General features: G+C 42.4%; 2 protein-coding genes across 6 annotated transcripts; both read left to right on the top strand.

Moving 5' to 3' along the window:
* Nucleotides 1-1,838: 1,838 nt before the first annotated feature.
* On the top strand, nucleotides 1,839-11,398 carry LOC306780422 (protein-glucosylgalactosylhydroxylysine glucosidase-like). 4 transcript variants are annotated; one of them, XM_079272799.1, is made up of 15 exons: nucleotides 1,862-1,944; nucleotides 3,670-3,822; nucleotides 5,578-5,886; nucleotides 5,965-6,175; nucleotides 6,267-6,702; nucleotides 6,802-6,921; nucleotides 7,891-8,022; nucleotides 8,101-8,212; nucleotides 8,408-8,480; nucleotides 8,560-8,696; nucleotides 8,780-8,913; nucleotides 9,631-9,726; nucleotides 9,815-9,912; nucleotides 9,998-10,221; nucleotides 11,083-11,398. In XM_079272799.1, exons 3-15 carry the CDS (start codon nucleotides 5,643-5,645, stop codon nucleotides 11,157-11,159), a joined length of 2,094 nt encoding a protein of 697 aa, XP_079128925.1. In that variant the 5' UTR covers nucleotides 1,862-1,944; nucleotides 3,670-3,822; nucleotides 5,578-5,642; the 3' UTR covers nucleotides 11,160-11,398. The 4 variants fall into 4 exon arrangements, with proteins under 4 accessions (XP_079128922.1, XP_079128925.1, XP_079128924.1 ...); XM_079272796.1 differs by lacking the exon at nucleotides 3,670-3,822 and having other exon boundaries at nucleotides 1,839-1,944; XM_079272798.1 differs by lacking the exon at nucleotides 1,862-1,944 and having other exon boundaries at nucleotides 1,989-3,822.
* Nucleotides 11,399-11,922: 524 nt separating this feature from the next.
* Nucleotides 11,923-21,929, top strand: LOC306780118 (inner centromere protein A-like). 2 transcript variants are annotated; one of them, XM_079272327.1, is made up of 17 exons: nucleotides 11,923-12,097; nucleotides 12,656-12,821; nucleotides 12,953-13,057; nucleotides 13,143-13,738; nucleotides 13,835-13,871; nucleotides 14,058-14,130; nucleotides 14,240-14,354; nucleotides 14,487-14,523; nucleotides 14,605-14,686; nucleotides 14,780-14,920; nucleotides 16,581-16,690; nucleotides 16,771-16,891; nucleotides 16,978-17,088; nucleotides 17,408-17,535; nucleotides 17,696-17,810; nucleotides 17,901-17,981; nucleotides 20,717-21,929. In XM_079272327.1, exons 2-17 carry the CDS (start codon nucleotides 12,682-12,684, stop codon nucleotides 20,870-20,872), a joined length of 2,148 nt encoding a protein of 715 aa, XP_079128453.1. In that variant the 5' UTR covers nucleotides 11,923-12,097; nucleotides 12,656-12,681; the 3' UTR covers nucleotides 20,873-21,929. The 2 variants fall into 2 exon arrangements, with proteins under 2 accessions (XP_079128453.1, XP_079128452.1); XM_079272326.1 differs by having other exon boundaries at nucleotides 11,924-12,097; nucleotides 12,674-12,821; nucleotides 20,717-21,928.
* The last annotated feature ends 8 nt before the right edge of the window (nucleotides 21,930-21,937 follow it).

Below are 21,937 nucleotides of genomic sequence, written 5' to 3' on the forward strand. Positions count from 1 at the left end.
CTCCTCCACATTCTAAATATGGTGACATCTGTTCTTTTGTTGAGAAAGAAACAACTTGGCAACAACTGCACTTTAAAACGGTAGTCCACAAACCAATGAGTGGCATCCCGATGACTGCCTCCACTTCTTATTCAGTCTATGAAAGGAACACATTCAAATGGCCGCCGGTCTGACCATCCAGCTACGTTGATTTGAACGCTAACGTCCCTCCCACTCCTATTTTGTTACTATGATTAAGACAGTCGCTGTCTGGAAGACAGAATACATTCCATTATATAGCGGCTGATTTTACAAACTCCAAAATCTTTCGATGTTGTTGCATTTTGTTGTTTTGGGATGGTACCTTCTTTTAACCCTGCACTAATGATCTCTGGATCTACCTCCAGATTTGCGGGCCATTTATCTCAATTTCAGACTGATAGTTACCTGTTGAGTCCAACTCTGAGCTGCTGGCAATGTGAGACAGGACCAGAGCATGGCTCACATACCAAGATGATGTTCTGTTAAGCCTCGAAGATGGCAAGTATGTCTCAGTATGGCTCTCTCTACCTCCAATCAATAGCATGCTCGGACTACTGAAAACCCGAAAACCACTGAATACAATCACGGCAACGGTTGTGAATAAGCATTTTAACAAACTCCATGGCAGCAAAAAATATCTTCAGGTCAATCAGGGTACTACGAAAACTGGAAACGTAAAAAATGAAAAGGTTTGCCAACCTGACACTCTGAGCACACCCGCATTCACACTCCCAACGGAGTGCATACAGTTAAAACAAGAAGTGAAATACACGGGAGTAAAGGTGTAGGGGATGGGTGCTGTAAATATGGTGCAGCTAAAGTTTAACATGAACCTTTTTCTCTCAAACCAAAAAAGGACAATACCTTGAGGTTCCAGTAGTTTCAGCAGTGAGGTATGGGGACAGATCACAAATGAATCCAAGGACTAGACCATGCAGTAATTAATAAACAACTAGCACACATTAGGGGCAATATTTCAACATTGATCGTCTTTCAATGAAATCGTACTCTGACGAAATCATATTTCGAGAGGTTGTGATACAAATTTACGTCAGCCAAAATGTACAATTACAAGCACATACTAATTTAAATTGATCAGAAAATCGGATGTGAAATATTCTCAGGGATTATCCTTTGAAGATTGCAGTTTTGTTTTTTTGTATATGTTACTGGTTAAGAGTAAATGAAGATGGCACACAGCTCAAATTGAAAAGTTTCAGGTTCGCCTGAAAAAAAAGCATGAAAGCATGATTATGTCTTTTGAATAATGCAGCTGAAAGTTCAAACCTCTTCCAAATCATAGCACAGTATATGAACAGTCTCTCTGTACTAAAACCTCTCTAATTTTGTCCTGCTTCACTTTATCAAAGTCAGAATTTGCAGAGAGGTCAGGCGAGTTCACGAAATTGTCATTTTGGAACCAGCTGTTCCATTGTAATTTTATATCCTATATAACTATATATTCCACTTGTTTTATCACTAATAGTGTTCAATCTATCCAAATACAGCAGTGTGGCTTCATTTTGAGAGCCATAATCCTCTCTGAGCCCCGTTTGTGTCTGTAATCTATGGAGTTGTCTCGTCTGACTGCAGTTTCTCTGTGTCTGTGGAGACCTACCTCAGCATTGGTCGATTTCAGTGAATGAACCCTCCTTCGATGCATCAGTCCATAGAATTGAGCTGGGACAACGTTGTATTGATTGACAGAATCGTTAGCCAGTCAAAATCAAAACCGCGCCGTCCCTCGCAAAGCGTAAAATCCAATACACCGAAAGTAAAATCCCCACCCCCAGCTCCCCTAAACTAGATTGACCCCCCTTTCTTCAAGGAAACAGTTCAATGACAAACAGGATATACGTCTAACACATATTTGAATAGAAATAACCAGGAATTTATCTGTTCTCTTCACGAAATCAGCTCACGGTATGGTGCATTTATGATTATTATTGATAAAGCGGTTTATGGTGCTGGTGCTTGTTGGCTGATAGCTCTGTAATGGTTTCACGGAGAGACATTCTGAAGATATCTCTGGAATCTGTGTTGAATCTTCGTGCTTTCTGATGTGTTAGCTTTTAGCTTTGTGTTCGTAACTGTGTGCGTAGCTCGCCGAGTCATGGCGAAAAATACATGACATTGTAGGGAACGACCGGATTCACGGGGCCTCTTTAAGGAAAGGGGCGTAACCCTGGTGACAGAGGGGGTTAAAGGGTGGCAGGAAGTGAATGTGTGTATGTTTTGTATGGATGGAAATAAACGGCCACAAGGTGCAGCCAAAGGGAATACTCGCAGTTCAAATCGAAGGTGTTGTCAAGCAGTAAAGGTTTTGTTGTAGTTCTTTCACGTTTCAGGCTCTGTCTCTACATTCAACATCGTCCTGATGACGGGGACAGTCCACAGAACTCTGTTGGGTTGTTTGGTCTCCACATGCCAGTGTTTGAACCCACCTACCTCTCCACCTATGCACTTCCTCACATACATTGTTATTTTTGTGACCACAAACACACTTCATGCTCTTAAAAAAAATAAATAAAAAATGGCCGCAGAAGCAGGTCAGTCGACCACAGCACTTTACTCTCTGCAAAGCAATAAAAGATGTGCGACGCTTCGCCCGTCCTCCAGACAGACGGACCTGTTTCAGAGCAGCACCCTCTTGCTTGTGAGTGGAGGGAGAAGTTACCCACAGCTCAAAGCCTATTATGCTATGGATGGTTTTAAATATTACCATCGATAAAGATATTATTTTCATAGTTTTTCATTGTCAATTTCTCTCTTGCAGTGGAGCGTGGTGATGTATATTATGTGTATAAATATTCGTCTTGAATAATACCCCTTTGAAGTCAAATTCCATGTAGCTTTTCTTCACATGTTGGTTTTCTAATATATTGAATGGATGTCTGCACCCTAATAAAAACAAGTGTGTTTGTAGCAACTTCCTAGTTATTGTGTACACGTGAATGTCAGATTCACCTCTACTGCTTTGTTCACAGACATTCAATGTTACTTTACTCTTTGACAAGGATGTATCCTGAACAGTGTTTCCCTCCACAACACTCAATCCCACTTTAATTCCCATCGTATTATTAATGTGTTGTGACCGATGGAGTCGTCAGATTTTCCCGCTTCACCCACATTGTATCGTCCCTGCCTACAGTTGTTCTGGTAGCCAGATGTTCATCACTGGGGAGAAAAAAAAAGAAGAGGAACAGAACAGCTGCAACACAGTGAGCATAGCAGAGGAAACAGGGCAACACAGATGTATTTACAGTATGTTTGGACTGGTCCATTCATCTACTGATGCTCCCAGGTGGACAGTTCATCACTTGCTTCACTGACATGATAGAAATGCTGGATGAGTGCTCAGTAGACGTCTGGGTAAAAATCTGTGAGACTCCCGTTGTGTTTTGAGCTCTTGTCCGTTTGGACTAAAGTGTAGTTAACACCAGTCATCCATCTGTTTGTCTCATCTGAGAGCAGAGCGATGGACCACTGTCCTGCAGGGTACAAGTACTGACAACAAGCTGCGCTCCTAATAAGGAAGGGCAGGCTGGCCGAGGCTCTCTCTGTAAATATCCCTCAGGTCTGAGAAAGACAGAGGAAGGGAAGCGGATGGATTGCAGCCTTATATGGACAAAGCACTTCTTTTCCCAGGGTTTGTGGCTCTGACCCCCGGCATGTTGCCAGATGTTACACAAACAGCTCCTCAGCGCAACCAAGTGGTGAAACTCGTGAAATGCTACAGCTGAGCTGCGAGTGAGGCAGAACATCTTGTTGGATCAAGAGAAAGGCTCATAAGGTGAAACGGTATGTGCTAAGCCTTACAAATGCCAGGTCCTACAATTCCCACAATGCAACCAAGTCTTTTATTAAACCTTTCTTGTCTGTTCGATGCACTAATCTTTCAAACCACATTCATATTTTGTATCCTTTTCTGTCACAAATTGACTGACAAACTGGCTTTTATGTGTAAAATTGGTAGAGCGCTCAAACGTCCACCTGGGACCGGAAGTGAGTACTGGGTACAGGAATACTGGGTGGTGTTCATCAGAGAGACCCTCAATCGCGGCCTTCTAGCAGGTTTACCAGGGGCCCACGTCTCTTAATAGGCTGTACCGTGGCTTTTATCCCATTACAAATAACAATAATCATTTCCTGAACAATTTTTGCCTTTACAGTAGAGAAATGAGGGTAAAGAGAGAAATTACATCTGCAAACAGAGGATGTTGCATTTCTTGGTTGGCAAATGATCGTGTAAATTGGTTGAGTGAGATGTAAAATAAAAGAGCGAACAGCAAAAAGGTAAGAAGGGAGTTTAGAGCGACTGGTGAGCAGAGGGGAGATGGCATGATTTAGTTTGGAGAGAGTGACGTGATACTTCTTAGAAGAGATGGGATGGAAATGTAAACACTGTAACGGTGACCTTCAGAGTATTTTCACAGTCTCAGCCAAGTGGTCCTGATGCTTTAATTGTGAATATGTGCGCACATGTGGCAGTAGTTACAGCCTGTAACAAGACTGACCAACTGTAACTAAAGTGTATCTTTATGTCGTTAAGACCTTTTTCTTCAAGCTGGGAGTTGACAACATAAATACTTGTGTTCTTGACATTCACTGAAAATCTAATGAGCATGTTAAAATCGAGTGGTGATCTATATTGATCCAGTGAAAACTGCACTGCTGGGTTTACACATACTCTGCTTTATCCTCGACATTAAATCCATGCCATGTTTTCCAGCAGACCCATAATCATGTCCAGGTTTTCTCTGCAGCACAGAAGGCTGCATGGCCTCCTCCAGTCCTCAGCACGACATTACTAACTTCAACCCACTTTATCAACAACATTTGAGTCCTTTGCTTTCACATGGACTCCAAAAGGAACTACAACACATGAGCTCTTTGTTTTTTGTTGGTTAAATAGTTAAGGACGAGCGCTTTGGGACCTTCTGCAGGTTTTATCTTCAATTAGCTTTTTCAGCATTCCTCTTTGTTGCAGAAACAGATGTTTCTTCCCGTTTAATGTATGTTGAAAGGATGTATGCTGGGTATTATTTATGCAGGCTGTTGAATGCAACACCTTTGATTAACTTTCAGGAGTGGTTTAGCTTAAGCTCTGACATTGTATGTTTATTTATTTGCCTTCAATGTAATTACTACTTCAATGCTTAATTACTGAGGAATTTGAGTCTGTTTTTGTTTTGTTGGATGAGTGGCTCCTTTTTAAACTTTCTGTTCACATCATTGCTTCATGATGTCTTTGGATGGCACATGTCTTGTGACACAAAAGTGTCAAAGTACACATTCCACAAATAGCCTGTGCAGGCAGGAACCTGTGAAGAGTGTGTGTTTGGTTCCACAGTAAACGTTTCCAGCAGTGATCTCGTGCCTCATACCCATGCAAACTGAGATATTTTAGTTTCGTAAGCTTGCATAAATACAGCACATAACCATAATAATCTCAATGAGGCAGTGTGTTATTCCCATTGAGAACTGATTTCAAAATATAGATGTTGTCAGACCACGCTAACTTGTATTATGTGAAATAATTATTCACTGTTGAAGAGCTGGGACCCTCTCAACGAACCCTGACTGCATTGGGGAAACCAGATTTCCAACTGAACACCACCATGTCCTATGATGAAGACCCTTACATCTTCACCACTGACGCTCTACCCACTGACCGCCGCTTCCTCCCTCCACTAGCCAATGGGCTGCTGGGATGGAGGGTGTACAACAATACCATGCACATGGGGGGGGTGTATAACGGGGAGGGTGGACGTTGTCACCGTGCGGATGTCCCCTGTCCTCTTGCTGTGAAGGTTGAGATGGACGCACCAGCCCAGCACACCTGCAGCCTGGACACCCGCACAGGTAGTCTCTGCAGTATTTGACCGTCTGATTGCAGGAATCTGTGTTGTGAAGAATTATGACGACTAATGGTATTTTCAGGTATTTTCACCCACAGCCTGAGCTCAGCAAGTGTAACGGTCTCACAGTCTCTGTATTCACACCGATACTACCCTAACCTGATGGTGATGGAGATTCTGATGGTGCGTCAGGTGACCTCAGAGGAGACAATCACTGTGAATCTGGTCAGCTCATTCACACCTCAAAGCAAAGACATTGTTTTCGAGTCTTGTCCTGATTACAAAGGAGGAAGGTACGCTTCACAAAAACATCTGTAAAATGCGCATTTTGAACTGCAGTATGAATATGATGCCTCACACAGTCTACATCCCACTCTCCCTCAGTCACGTCCAAGGAAAGGTGACCACTGCTGAGTTCCCAGGAGGTTCCTGTCCGTCAGTGCACCTTATCTGGACCCCCAAACCCCCCACCCTGACACTGCTTCCAGGACAGAGCCAGGCTCGCTGGGCCTTCATCCTGGTTGTGGCCAACAGTTTAGACACAGCTGAGGCCAATTATGACGAGGGCCTGAATCTGATAGCCTCTGGTGACCTGCGTCCGTCTCACGAGAAGGCCTGGAAAGAACTGTGGCTGCAGAGCAAGGTGGAGGTGGCAGGGTCAGAGGGCCTCTGCAAGGCTCTGATAGGCTGCATGTTTTACCTCCTTAGCACCTTCCCCTCCATACATGACACCTCCAGCTCCTTTGGTGGAGTCAGTCCAGGCGGACTGTCTAATGGTGGGGATGGTCAGGACTACTGGGGACACATTTTCTGGGACCAGGTAAGGCATGGTGTCCGTTGATGGCTAGCTATGTTGTTTGGATGTTGTTGGTTTGGGTTGTATGATGTATCACACAATGATCCCACCTTCCTGTGACAGGACATTTGGATGTATCCTGCCATAGCCCTCTTCTATCCAAAGCTAGCCCGATCTGTGCTGGAGTACCGGGTGGGGACTATGGATGGGGCAAAAGACAATGCCCAAAAGCAGGGCTTCAAGGTATGATCATCAGTGGGATACTCCATCACCATCACAGCTCTTCTTCCCTCACTGACTATGAGTGCACAGCTATGCAGTGAGCTAAACACATTCCTAACAAAGTTGAAGAGAACATTTGGTCTTTGTAGCTTTTTTTTTACTGGGAGCAGATGTGAAACTGAAAACTTTAGGACAACACATGAGAAACTCAATGGTAGTAACAAATCAGAAAAGGATGCGATGCAATCCACAAAAGTTAGAGCATGTGTGTTGTAACAATGAATTTAGTCCAGAAGCAGAACCAGGAACAGGTTAGCTTAGCTTAGCAGCTTCATTTAGCGAAAGACGAGCAGCAAGGCGGGAAAGAGCTAACCTGGCAAGATGCAACATGTGAATCAGTAAGCTTTATAGGTATATGCATGCATTTTGTTACCTTTGAACAGAGCCAGACTAGCTTCAGGTCTTTATTCTAGGCTGAACATCTAGCTCTATTCTTTAAATGAGCATACACACACGAGAGTTGTATCGATCTTCTGATCTAAATCTCGGCAAAAAAAAGTGTATTTTACCCAAATGTTAAACTTTTCCTTTAAGTCCCCATTGGAAATACAACAAAAATAATTATGCTTGTAAAACTAAAAAATAAAGTCTACAAAAGATCAAAACGAGCTACATTACATCAACAGTAATTCAACATTTACAGTTAACTTTACCTAGAATGTTGTACTAGCAACACTTTAGCCTCAAGCGTCTTTAATAGCTGTAACAAATAGAGTATCTGCAGATAAGAGTAAACGAGAGCGTTGTTGTTTGATATCATATTCGTGTCAGTTAAGTTGCTGAGGGATGGAAACAGACTGGTGGTAACAGTGTTGTGTATAATTTAGGGCTGATACTGTTACTCTTTTTCTGCGTGCTCTTGTTCTACATTTTAACAATAACCATGAAACTGCGACTGAGTCTTCTAAAGAAAAGATGTTACCAATACAGGGACTGAAGTTCCCATGGGAGAGTGCTGTGTCAGGGAGGGAGGTGTGTCCAGAGGACATTTATGGACAACAAGAGATTCACATAAATGGAGATGTCACCCTGGCCTTCCAACACTATCTCTACCTCACTGAGGTATACTCTTTTATCCCCACTCATCATAGTGTCTCACCCGGGCCTGTGTGAGGATATCAACTCAGCTCTTTGTTGCAGGATCTGTCCATGTTCACAGAGGGCCAGGGCAGAGAGGTGATCTACGGTGTGGCAGATTACTGGGTTTCTAGAGCATCATGGAACCTCGAGGACCAGAAGTATCACCTCTTAGGTAAAAAGAACATGATTAGAAGGATTATTATACAGAATACATTCAGCTTTACATGATTAACAGGCAAATGAGTCAATAGAAGTTAAATTAAAGACATCTGACCTCTCTCATCTTCCACGGAAAAACACAAATCACACAAAACGTAACAAAGTAGAACTAAAATAGCATGAAGCATTTCCCTTTTTTCCCGTTCAGGTGTCATGCCACCTGATGAGTATTACTACGATGTCAACAACTCTGTGTACACAAACGCGGTGGCCAAATTCAGGTACTGGTATTTGAATATTTTCCTGCAGTGGATATTAACTGGTGATTACCAATAACACAGAACGTTTCTCATTCATCAGTCTCCAGTTCGCTGTAGATTTGGCCGACCTCCTACAACATCCGGCACCGAAAGAATGGCAGGAAGTGGCCGAACACCTCAAAATACCTTTTGACGAGGAATCCCAGTACCATCCTGAGTTCGATGGCTACGTCAAAGGTTACTTTTTGTTTCTTTTGGACACTGACCTTCATAAGATAATCATGTCCACGATGTGGGAATATAATTTGTACTTCTCACAGGTCATCCAGTGAAACAGGCAGACACGGTGATGTTGGGCTATCCTCTTGGACTGCTGATGTCCCCAGAGATCAGGAGAAATGACCTGGAAGCGTATGAACCAGTAACAGACCCTAATGGTCCGGCCATGACGTGGGTAAGACACAGCATGTTGCATGTGACTGTATCAGAGATTTATTGCCAAATGCACTTAAAGAAGTGTTCAGATCCTTTACTAAAGTATATATAAGAGTAGCCAAACCACAATGTAAAAAATACACAATTGAAGGTCTTGCATTCATAATCTTACTTAAAGCTCAAATTAGGCCATATTTGTGAAGGTGGAGATAAAAGAGTGTGAATATGCTAATGTTGCTCTGTAAATGCTGAATGTGAACAAAGGCAACTGTTTGCTAACACGTTAGTCACATCAACTTCATAAGGTGATGATGTCAGTGTTTATCCAAAAAAACACACAAATGCAGCTTTAAAGTACAAGTATTTACTGCAAAATGTACTCAAAGTACATATCCGTCAGCATTTTATTGGATTGGATTTGATTATTACCAAATATAACTGCTAGAGGTGGAGTTCATTTTTGTCTACTTTAGACTGTTGGTGTTTTAATCTGTAACAACTATTTTAATAGCTCATCACAGATTTTGTAAAACCAAATTACGCAAATGCAAATGACCTAGTATCAACAGCTGTCATGTAAATTGGTTTGGTTTTTTAGTTGTATTAGTTGCCTGTAGTGCACATAATTATATGTTTTACAGTGTCTCCTTGTATTGGATTTAAAAGCCTGTTGTTGCTGATACTTCTTTCTTAATAAGTGTATGTTTATACCAATGCTTTTGCTTTCCATTGTAAGGGTATGTTTGCAATCGGCTGGCTGGAACTGGGCGAGGCTGAGAGAGCTCAACGTTTACTTGAGAAGTGCTACAAAAACATCCAGGGGCCGTTCCAGGTGTCCTTCTGACTCACACAGCCACATAATGCTAGTAAATGCCTGTTTACTGGATATCCTGTGAATGTGTGATTGTCTCCCCTCACAGGTATGGAGTGAATCAGCAGATGGCTCTGGTGCAGTCAACTTTCTCACAGGGATGGGGGGATTCCTGCAAGCCGTGCTGTTTGGTTATACTGGCTTTAGGTCAGTTCACAATGAAAAACACCTCAATATGTACACAGCATGTAGGCAGCGATACAGAGAGTGACATGCTGTGTTTTTCTTCTAGAGTTCAGAAGGAATGCTTGGCCTTTTCCCCACTTCTTCCCAATGACATTTCTGAGCTCTGCGTCCGTGGTGTGAACTACCTGGGCAGTCAGATGGACTGGCTGCTGAGGAAAGATGAAGTTTGTATCATACTGAGGGAACAGGCCAACAGTGCTGGCAACATTAAGTCCTGTGATCTGCAGGTTGTCCTGAAGGCATCAGGAACTACAATCCCTCTAACGCCAGGTGATACACACACACACACAAGCAAAAATAGATTTTAGTTTTTAGTACAAGGATATTCATCCTTAAATGTGCTGCATATTAAAAAACACACTTAGTCTTCCAAACTACAGACAAATGGTGAATATGAAAATGATACAATACAAAATAATGATAACAACAGTAGTACATTAGTTAATAGGTATGGCACAGTATTTGAGTTACAAAGTAAGAAAGAGTGCAATAATGAGGAAAATTCAGTCTTAAACTGCATGCATGACATATTTTACAACTCCAGAAATGGCACCATCCCTCTGATCCAGGGAGAAAATACCTGCGAGAGCTCACACTCCCTCTTTGGTATCATACCTCCCATAATGCTTACAAAAATAGTGGCTCCAGAGTTGGTCAGTAATCGAAAGTGACATACCATTTGTCAGAATAAGACAATGTGATTTCAGTCGACTGTATGTTGGAGTGAATCTGGAGACTGTGGTGGCAGATGTTGCACACTGGAGGATGATAGGACGCTTCTGGTTTGCAAAACCAATTCATACTCAGAGGAATTCCGTTTCTCAATAATTTGCCAAGATGCTATTGATTAATACACTCCAGTGTAAACTCCACCCCAATCCATAATACATGATATATTTCAACAGAGGGAAGACCGAAAATGACCAAACAAATCCTCTACAAGCCTATTTGTTTGAATTCATGTGCATGTATTTTTCTGTTAATTAATATGTTGCATCAAGTCTCATGTGATTTTATTTAGTACTGTGTTATCTTCACTTTGCTCCTTGATTTCAGATCTCATATTTTTTAAATGGCACTGATGCAGTAACAGATTATCATTGATTTACTAATATACATCTATATTTTCAGGGAAGCCGGTTACTTTTCCTCGAGGGCCCGGGTGTGTTTGTAAACTGGTCTCGGCGTATTCCTGTTGGCCTCTCTGAAACAATGGCCATGACCCTCCTCATCATTTACCAGCAATTAAAAATATGTTGAGCAAGTTATTTCATATCTAACCTGCCGTTAAGTTGTATGTTTCCATTCACTCGAGCATTAGTAATCATGGACAAAATGTATGAAATTTTTAGTGTTATTTTCATGATATGCCATCGGTGTTATAAAACCAATGTTGTATTGTAAATGAGTTATATTCAAATAAAACTACATTTTGTGCAAAGCTTAATTGTCCCTTTTGCTTTCCATCTCTTGAGAATGTTCACCTTGGTGAGCTGGATCTAAAAAAACCTTTGTTGTTTGACTTAAAATATCATGTTTGATTCTGATATCCGGTGTCTTTGTTTAGCAGTCCTACAGTGTGCAGGAGAGGGTGTGACAAAGAACAGAAAAAAACGCTAATTTTTCTTACATAAAAACTGTTTGTGTCCCTCAAACTGAAATGACTAAAGAACGGGAGATAAAGCTGTCAAACATGTGTTTGAGTATCACAGACGGGGCGGCGCAAATCCTGCCAAATATCGGTTGGTTGATTTAAATCTGATCAACGCTGTAACTCCGCCCTAAACTTTTCATTGGGTTCGCTCGATCTGTCTTCACATGTTGGCGGTTTACCTGCCTCGAGCCATTGCTCTCTATTGTTCCGATCCGCAGGGCCCGCCCTTGCGGATAATCCTAAACAACAAATCGAACAACCCCTCTCTAACGTCACTGAGCTACGCCTTGTGATTGGCTGATAAAGTTTGAAACGGTTTCAGCGGGTCAGTGTCAGAGGACGGCGGTTAGGTTCAGGTTGTTTAGAGTTTACACATAATAACGCCGTTATTTTAGCACATTTACCTCCACCTCAGTATGCGATCGATTTAGCTGTTAAAACAAGCGGAGCAACGATCATCGGATTCCCCTTTCAGAGATTCAGACATCGAAGGTAACGCCATTTATTTTGACGTCCAAGACTAGTGTTAGCTAAATTAACGTTAGCTGACTAACATCGTAGCACGAGCCGTTTAAAACATTGCAAAGCAGTTATGAACTATAACATTGTTACCAACTAAGTTTGAATAACGTAACTCTTCCAGTACGTTAGTGGTTACCACAGTAAAAAAAGTTAGGTTAGCACGTTTTGGTGTTGCATGTTCGTTGTTCGTGTTTCATGTTAGCTAAGCTAACGGTTGTGTTGGGCTAATTTGACCACGCAGCTCATTTTAATAACAAAACTGTAAGCGTTTTCCTTTGTGGACCACATTGTTGTTGAATAGCTACTTTGTGCAACCCAACTCGACCGCGAGAATAGAAGACACTGCGCATGTGCACCATTTAGCTGCTTTTACACAGACGAGTGAAAAATGTATCTGATATGGTTATGCTAAAAGGAAAATAAAGACTGTTAAAACATGGACAGCTAGTTGAGTCTTTATGGCGACGCTTCAAATAATCATTGTTTACTTCCATCTCAAGTCTGATCCAGCTTCTCCTGGTTTAACAGTGCAATCTTTCCCTCAAGCCGTCAACATGAACACCGTCCGGTCATCTGTCCAGTCCCTCAAGCAACAATTAGATGGCAAATTAAAAGAGTTCACCAGTGAGATCGAGACTGACCACATGGTGTGGCTTGTGGAGATCCAACAAGAGGCCAACCGCATGTTTTCAGGGTAGGTTTGAAGGAATATAAAACATGTTTGCTCTATTATTTGTTTCCACAAGATTCGATCTTTAGAAATCAGTTTTGTCTCTAAAATTATCTTTACGGTTTTACAAGTGAAGCTGTTTCTTTATATTTCAGAGATTTCGTTGCTGAGCCAGAATTGATGCCAAAAACACCATCACAGAAAAGGCGCAGGAAGCGTATGTCCACGGGGCATCAAGAAGAACATCAAGCCAGACGAAGGTTTGTTGCTTTCATTAGTAAGTAAAAGTTTCACATTTTAATTGTGACGGGGTTTTAAAGTGTGCTTCTGACTCTTCCTGTCCAGATCTTCAAAGGGAAGGCGTAGTAACCTCCGTGGCCCCTCTGTCAAATCACTGAACTTCATCGCTGAGGAAGAGACCGTTCCCGACGCGTCCACCTCTGACGCCGGCTCTACTGCACGGCCCAAACGCACCACCCGTAAAAACAAACAAACGGTGTCTGAGGCGGCAGAGGATGCGAGCCAGTCATGTGGAAGTCTGAAGACCGTGGAGGAGCAGAACAAGAAGCCACAGGAGGAAGAGATGGCCAAAAATAACAAGGTGAACGATGCAGAAGACGAGCTGGACCTCGCCCCGTCCCCACCCACGATACCCTCGCCCGGGATCGTCGTCAGAATCGCTTCCTCGGACCAATTGGCTGCCGAGTGTGCTAAAGATCCGCTGCCTTCTCCCGGCCGCACAGCTGCTAAAATTGCAATCGCTGGCGCAGCGCGAAGCTCGCGGAGAAGCTCCGTGCGATGCTCCCGCAAGCTGCGTCACTCGCTGGCCGGTCTACGGCACAGTATGACTCAGGAGTCTGTGCGCCGTGCCTCGCGCCGCTCCATGCTTAAGAGGAAGGTGGCTCGCATGGGCAACTCCACATGTAGCAGCAATGTTGATGGTGAGAAATGACCCGTATTTGGTTTATAATAACAAAATACCAACCATTAGACATCACACTCTGTTGTTAATCTGGATATCATGTTTGTGGTTGCAGATGACTCTTGTGTGGACTCTGCATGGGACAGCGCAGTGTGAGTAATGACTGACATTTGTCTGTGTGTATAGGTGATTATATTGTCTTAATGGTAAAAAAAATCATGTGTTTGAATCTATAATTTAAACTATTGGTAACGGTGACTGGTTAATTACTCAGTCACACGTGACTGTACATGAATTGAATGTTCTTTATATGTTTTTAAATGTCTTCACTGCTGTAGCTTGTTACCGGTAGATGTAAGTGCAGACTCTGAGGATAATGCTGCAGCTGAAGAATGGACGGAAATGCCGGAGGTATGAATACATGTCTTTGTCTGTTTAAGTGTGAAACTCATTTAATTTGTATTTGTTATTCAACTAATGTCTTTGTTTTGCTTTTATTTTTTTTGTGAAACAAATGTAGCTCCAGATTAACCAGAGCTTCCGTCCATCTGTTGGACGCATCACTCGATCTGTGGCTGCAAACTCTGCCACACTGGCCCCCCCGTCAACAGTCAACACTCTCAACAAGAGAACAGGTGTGGAAACTGAGCATTTCATATATATATTTTTGATGAATTCGATTTTGTTTGATTTGTTGTTGAACATAAACGTGAATTGATATGTAATGGTACTTGTGTGTGCTAAATACATGTTTGTTTGTGTTTCAGTTATTGAGAAGCAGCTGACTTCCCAGTCAGGTCGCATGTGAGTGCTGTGTGTGTGTTGCACTTAATAACTGCACTGGTCAACCTGTTGTTAAATCAATTCTTGTGTGTCTGTGAGAAGGTCACGCCAGAGTACCAAACGCAAAGCACCAGATACTGTCGTGGAAAGTCCCACAAAGAGGCCCTCTCGTCCCAAGAAAAGTGTAAGATGGAAGAAAAAAAGAGGTTTTGCCAAGTGTTAAAATAATAAGTGGCTCAAATGTTGGAACTTGTTCTCTTTTCTTATGAACACATAGGCAATAAGACCCAACATGAAGTCTTTTCGCCACACTGTGCAGAGGAATCAGATGCTGATGATGACTCCAACTTCCCTCGGCCAGACTGCTGTCATGAAGTCCTTCATTAGACAAGTCGCTCCTCTGAGGATTGACCCCAAGGTAAGCTGTACACCTCAACTCTGTCATACACTGGTAGCAGGCTGAGCTGGACAAAACACACTAGTTCAGTGAAGAAAGCATCAGATTTTGATCTGCTTTATTATCGCCGATACGATCCATTAAAACTAGAGCCGACACCGTCTCGTTGTTTGGCTGATATGATCTTGTCCAACCAAATTCTGTTTGGTCGAACAATCACTAGTTTTACTTTAAAGGCGCAGGATACAAGAGTGGGGGCATTTTGACTGCCTCTCAATGATTCTCAGGACTGCGATGCCTGAGCTCGTAGCTAACGGTGTTTACCAGAGGGGCAACCGGAGGGTGGGTGCTCTGCGGGACGGCGTTGTGGGGGTATCAATATTTCTAATAGCTTTTTTTTTTAACATGCAGATCCCAATCGATTGGTTGAGGTGTAGGTAGAATTTCAGTCGATTAAGATTATCTTTGACTGCAGTCGTAATTAAAATGTGTTTGGATTTGCGGCGATACCGGACACATCTCTTACTGTAAACGCATTAGCTAAACACGCGTGTTGTATTGCAGTGAATTGAAAACACATTGTTTTATACGTGCATAACTCTCCTTGGGAACTGAATTACAATCTCAGTTGTGTCTCCTGAAGCCCAAATCTTGTTGGACAAATAAACTAGGAAAACGTGTTACAAATTGAATTGCAATTGTTTTTGAAATATTGTGGCTGACATCCTCTTTTGTTTGGATGTGTTTTCGCTCCTCAGTTGAGCGTTGGTATAGTGGTAAGTGTAGTGTGGAAGTACTGACTGTTTGTGGGCATTCTGTGGTGTCTAACATCCCATAGTGGACCTTGATTCAATGTCTCCTCATGTAACATGCACCTTAGATGAGCCGCTTTCAACAACCCAAACGGCATGTGTTAGTTAGTCGATGGTGTCTCTGAACTTTTGAACCAACAATCCTATAAAACAGCTTTGGTAGCTTCACCGTTTGACTTTGTAAAATGAATTTAATCCGAAGTAAAAATCCATCTGAACCAGACGCCGTGACACTATTTGTTCTTAAAACTCGTGTCAGCGGATTGTGATTTATTGGGTGAGAAGATCACACTGGAATTAATGTCTTTGTCCACTTTTTGGGGTTTGGGTCTTGTTGTACAAATGATTTGTTCTCGTGATCACATGACATCCAGCTACACTTGTCGTAGTGTACAGAGTGTCTGACTCTGTTTCTCTGCTTTGTGTCAAATAAACAATTTAAATAAATAGAAACCGGAGACATGATGGTAGCAAACTATTGCTTTGTGATATAGCTTGTTTAAAAATAGACACAAGATCTGTCTTCTTGCGTATCACTCATCCGTTAACAGCCGTCTTTAAAGAGCGCTTCTTATTTTAACGGCAACTTCCAGCGCGGTCTTTCTCTACACTTGCTCTGTTGAATTGTCTGCACAGAGACTAATGGTCACAGTCCAGCAGTGTGAGCACAAACTTCTTTAAGTCGGTGGAAATAAATCAGTCTGTCACGGTGGATTTTTGCTTCACTGGTATGGTGATCTTTTTCCACATGCATGCGCTCCACCTGCTCCTTGTATTCCTTTGACATTTGCTGCCTATTAACAATGTGTTAGAATTAGTTGATTTCTGACAACACACATTTCCTTAAACCTTGTCTTCTCTTTTCTCAGAGGAAGGAGCGTTACAAACTGGAAGCACTTAAGAAGAAGCAGGAGCTGGAGGAAGAAAGGATGAAGAAAATGGATGAGGAGAAGAAAAGGAAACGAGACAATCTCAAAAGGTTAACGCTCCACATCTTTACTCCCTCTGACTGAACCGTAGTTTGTTCTTGTGCTTCGACTTTTAATTTTTGTGGTCCAGGAAGAGAGATGAGAGGCTGAGAAGAGTGTTTGAGGCCAAAGTAAAAGAAGAGCAGCAGGAGGTGGAGAAGAAAAAGAAGATTGAGCAAAAGATGGCTCAGATTGATGAGAAGAATGATAAGGTATTTGGCAACTTCACTCTATTTGTTCACCTCCAAAAAAGATTGAACCCCATATCTAACATTTGGTGTTGGGTCTCTTGGTGCAGCGTCTGGCAGACGACAAGGCCAAAAAGAAGGAGGCCATTAAACGTCAAGACGACCTGGAGCAGAAGAGGAAGTTGGAGGAAGACTCTAAAAGGAAGAAGATTCAGCAAGCGGTGAGACGGCGCCGTCTTATTCATTCCTGTCATTTGTGTTGGGCTTAGTTTGGTGCCGTATATCAAGTCTGTGTGACTGCAAAGAATTTAGCTGAGAACTACATGGCGCATAGCAGGCTGTCGCATTGTGACCGTTTAGGTGCATTTTTCGAGACGTTGCAACAAAATGTTCAGTTTGTGTCCAAAGTACAACTTTTCATCTTGTCATGTAGCGGGAAGTTTTTTTTCTTCTTTTTTTTCTTTTTTATAAAGTAACATAATCTTCGGTTTGCAATCAGCCTTTTTTTTAAATGTTGTACGCGTTTTGTTTTAACTCCAGGAGGAAGAGAAGCGGCAGCAGGAGTTACTGGCTAAGAAGGCCGAGGAGGAGGACCAGCGAGCTCGTAAGCTGGCTGAAGCTCGCCGAGCGCTGGAGCTGGAGAGAGAGCGCCTAGCTGCTGCTGAAAGGTTATTGGTGGCCTTCAATACTCCTATCAATAGTACCATACCAGCTGCTTTATACACCAAGTAATCTGATTAGCTTTTCAACACGGTAAAGGTGGATTAAACTGAAAGCTGCATTGGTGAAAGCAATAAAACAGTTCCTGACTTAATGTCTGTTTTTCAGGGAGCGAGTGGAAAAAGAAAAAGCTCTTGCTCTGCAGCAGGAAGTGGAGAGAGCAGCGAAAGAGAAAGAGAGGCGAGAACTGGAGGAGAAAAGAAAGGCACGTTTGAAAAGACTGGTGAGAAATTGAATGTCTTAAACGCGTGTCAAACGGTGTTTGATTTAGCAGCCCAAAAAAAATGGAAAACACTGACTTCTGTTCCACTAGGAGGAGGAGCGGAGATTAGCTGCAGAAGAGAAAGCTGCCAAAGAGCGAGAAGCTGCTGCTCAAAAGGCCGCTTCTGCAAAGGTAAACCAACAGGGGGACATTTACTTTACTTTAGGTACACCTGCAAACAAAATGGAAAACACTGACTTCTGAGAACTGTCCAATAAAACAGATGTTCTACTGACTGCCAAAGAGCAACATAATCTGATGGTAGAAAAGAGCTTTAAAAGCAAGAAAGTGTAGAAATGTATATGTCTCTGGTCAGGGTAACTTCACATCTGGAAAGATTCCTCAATACCTTTTACCTCTTATCGAAATGTTCTTCATGATATTTCTAGCCTATCTCCACAGTGCTGTCAGCATTAAAGAAGGGCACAGAATGCAGTAGTGGTGCCCTTTCTTAATAGATAGCGTATGTTAAATGTCAGCTGAAACATCTGGCCATCGGCAGGCTAATTGTCAAAATACATCTAATTCCTGGAAAACCCCATAATGAAATTAAAAACTGTTTGAAATTTGCCGAATGTTTTGGCTAGGGGTGTCACGGATCACGTTCGGTTCGGATCACGGTTCAGGAGTTCAGATAATTTTTCGGATCAGCAAAGAAAAGGGGAGGAGTCAAATGTAACTTTGCTTTCCATTTATTAAGTAGATAAGTACAAGAACACTGAAAGCAAAAAACTTTGGGCTATAGCCTCTCATAAAAACAAAAATATTGATGGTATCCAAAATGAAATAAATAAAACTCAACTCTGTTTAAGTGAAACATGAATTATGTTGACTTGATACCCTCTTCTTTTAGTCAATACTGAAAGAAAAAAAACTGCAAATGTCTACAGCGTGAAAAAGAAAGCAGAGCAGACCGGCGCTGGCTTACACTGTTAACTGAACTGAACTGCGAGGCAACAATTTGTCTATATTTACTTCCTTCCATTCAAATACACTGCAATAAACGTGGAATGTCTACCGTTCCTATGAAATGATCTACAATGTTAAATTTTTCTTCAAAAAGATGAGACTGTCTACATTCTCTGGGGAGAGGGTAGAGCTTTTTGCAGTCACTATGCCCCCTGCTGTGGAGAACACCCTCTCACTAGGCACTGAAGTGCCAGGTACAGCGAGGTCGCGTCTTGCCATCATGGCAGTGTGAGGGTATTTACACTGATTGCTTTTCCGCCATGCCAGCAGATCACCCCCCACTGGAATGCCAGTTGCTGCCTTGTAGAGTGCCACTTCCTCTGTGATCGTGTTGGCAAAGGTGTGGCGGTCATCATCCTTGCTCGCAAAGGTCTCTCCAAAAAGCTCCTCTATGGCTGACTTCTTCTGTGGAGGAGATGCCTCTGAGTCTGGTCCTGTCAATGCGTGCTCTGTGGCTTGACCCTGCACTTACTTGATCTGTAAAACTAATTATCTCATGTTTCATGAAACTATAATTGGGATGACTACAATGAAATAAATCGCTCTCATTCATTTTTTTGTTACCTCTTCAGTGGCCATAATCTCAGTGGAGAGATCATTGTATGTTCTCAAGCATAGGGCAGGGTCTAGGTGAGACAGGGACTTAAACCTTGGATCTAGTGCAGTAGATCTATGAAGGTAGTCTTGTAGATTAGGGGGGGCCATGTATCTGGGGTTCAGGTCCCCTCTAATGGCAGCCTTCACATCTCTAGTGACTGTGCAGTCATCCTCACTTGGGGCCATGGATTTCAGAGGTAGGATCATGGACACAGATGGTGTAGTTTCAGTGCTCAATAGGGTTGTAATGGTTTTGAGGGGTTTGAGCACCTGGAGGACATCCTCTGCAATTTTCACGTCAGCATCGGACAAGGTGACGATGTTTCTGATATTTTTCTTCAGCGTCTTGTCTGTCAGTGCAGAGTAAATAGCTGCCTGCTGCTCAAGATAACGCTCCAGCATGTCATAAGTGTAGTTCCATCTTGTTGGGACATCATGTATGAGCTTGTGGGACGGTAGCTGTAGCATTTCTTGCTTGGTCTGAAGCACATGAGTGGCTGTTGTGCTTCGGTGGAAAAATGAAACTACTTTCCTGATTCTCCCAAGGAGGCGGTCCATCTGGTTCACTGAGATTCCCCTTTGTGATGCTAAATTGATCACATGTGCAAAACAAGGTATCTGTGGTCCCAGTCCAGCTTCTATGACTGCATTTGTTTGGTTCCTGGCATTATCTGTGGTGACTGGAATATTGCTTTTGGAATATAGCTTCCACTCTGCTACTGCTTCTGTCAGCACTTGTGCCAGGTTTGTGGCTGTGTGACTCTCACAGCAGCACCGGACTATGAATCTCCCACTCCGCCGTGATGAAGTGAGCGGTCAGTCACGTAGCTCTCCGTTGCCCTGGAGGTCCACCCGTCTTTGGTGATGGCAACAAAGGATGCCTTGGATAACTCGTCTTGATCTTTTCGTCTTCATATAAGCCTGGAACGATCTTCCCACTGAAGTGGTTGCGTGAGGGGACTTCGTAACGTGGCTCAAGCACTTTAAGCATATTCTGAAATCCTTTGTTTTCTACCACTGAGTATGGCCTCATGTCCGCAGCAATAAAGACCCCACTTGATGCTGTAATGGCTTTAGCCCGGTCTGACTCTGCCACAAACTGTTTCTTAAATCTTCTGTTTCTTCAGAGCTGCTTTTCCGAATTCTTGCAGCACTCTGTAATGGGCCGCCTGTAGGAAAAGGTGCTGACCTCAATAAGACAGTGGATTTTGTGGTAAGTTTAAATAATGCGTTCTTGGCGGATGTTTTGAATCTGTTCCTGTCTTTGAACACTATGGAAACGTGTGTTTTATCCTCTGCAGCGATCGCCACAATCGTACTCCATCACTCCAAAGGCCGGCAACAAACCGTTGCCCAAATTTGGGGACGATTACGGGATGGACCAAAACAGTGACGACTCCACTGATGACGAGTCTGCCCCAAGGAAGCCCGTTCCATCCTGGGCAGAGATGATTTAATATCACGGTCATTTATTATGATGATCAACCTATTTACCTCGCCTTCTGTAGCGTTGTTTATAATTCACTTTAGTAATATTTTTTGTAATGCACGAAGCTGAAATTGACCAAGTCCTCTGTTGTCCAATCATAGTTTAACACCCATAGCTAGGCCCCGCAGGCCTGCTGAGGTCAGTCAATTGTAATATTGTGACTTGTTCCAAATTGAGTTAATTCCACTAATACTTTTTACCAGACTTATTTTGGGTTTGCACAGTGTGCCGTCAGTCTCATGCGTCGTCTTAAATCACAACATTGTCTTTAATTTGTTCCCCTCCAGCTCTCAATCTGCAGCACAACATGATGAAGCAGTACTTCAACCCTCCTGATCTAGACTCTCTCTTTGGAACAATTGCGCCACCAAAACTGGAAAATATCTTTTACAAGAGCAAGCCTCGTTATTTCAAACGGACCAGCTCGGCTGTGTGGCACTCTCCTCCCTTTGGAGGCAAGTGATGTCTGTACACTGCTGCAGATACACATATTATATTACTGTATAAAGTTTCATCTTTGTTTTAATGTCTGTTTATGTTTTTTTTTTTGTTTGTTGTAAATTATATATATTATATATAAATAAATTATAATAAAATGGTTGAACAAAAAAAAAAAAGAAATCTTGTGTAGGTTTTTAGATTTGATTATTTGTGAAGCCTAATAAAAGCTTATTCAGCGCAACATTTTATTCGCTGTAAAGGCCAGTGCACACTTACACATTATTTTACCTGATTCAGATTGGCTCTTTTTTTTTGGCCCACTGCTTTTTGTGTCCCTTTAAATTTGGAGATTACTAAAACAAAATGTCTTTATTCACAGGCATTCTATTTCAATAGGGATGATAAATCCCTCCCACATTTTGTAAAGTTCTTCCATACACCGTCCAAGTCCTCTGCTATTGAATTTCACATTTTTCAAATATGATCCACATTTAGCTTATGCATAACGATATTGTTCCAGCAGAAATGCATCGGTTCTCTATTTGTTATGTGTACATCGTTTCCTTATATAATCCAATAAAAATAGTAAGTA

Source organism: Melanostigma gelatinosum (genome assembly GCF_949748355.1).
Source record: "Melanostigma gelatinosum genome assembly, chromosome: 1".
In the NCBI taxonomy this organism is placed as follows: Eukaryota; Metazoa; Chordata; class Actinopteri; order Perciformes; family Zoarcidae; genus Melanostigma; species Melanostigma gelatinosum.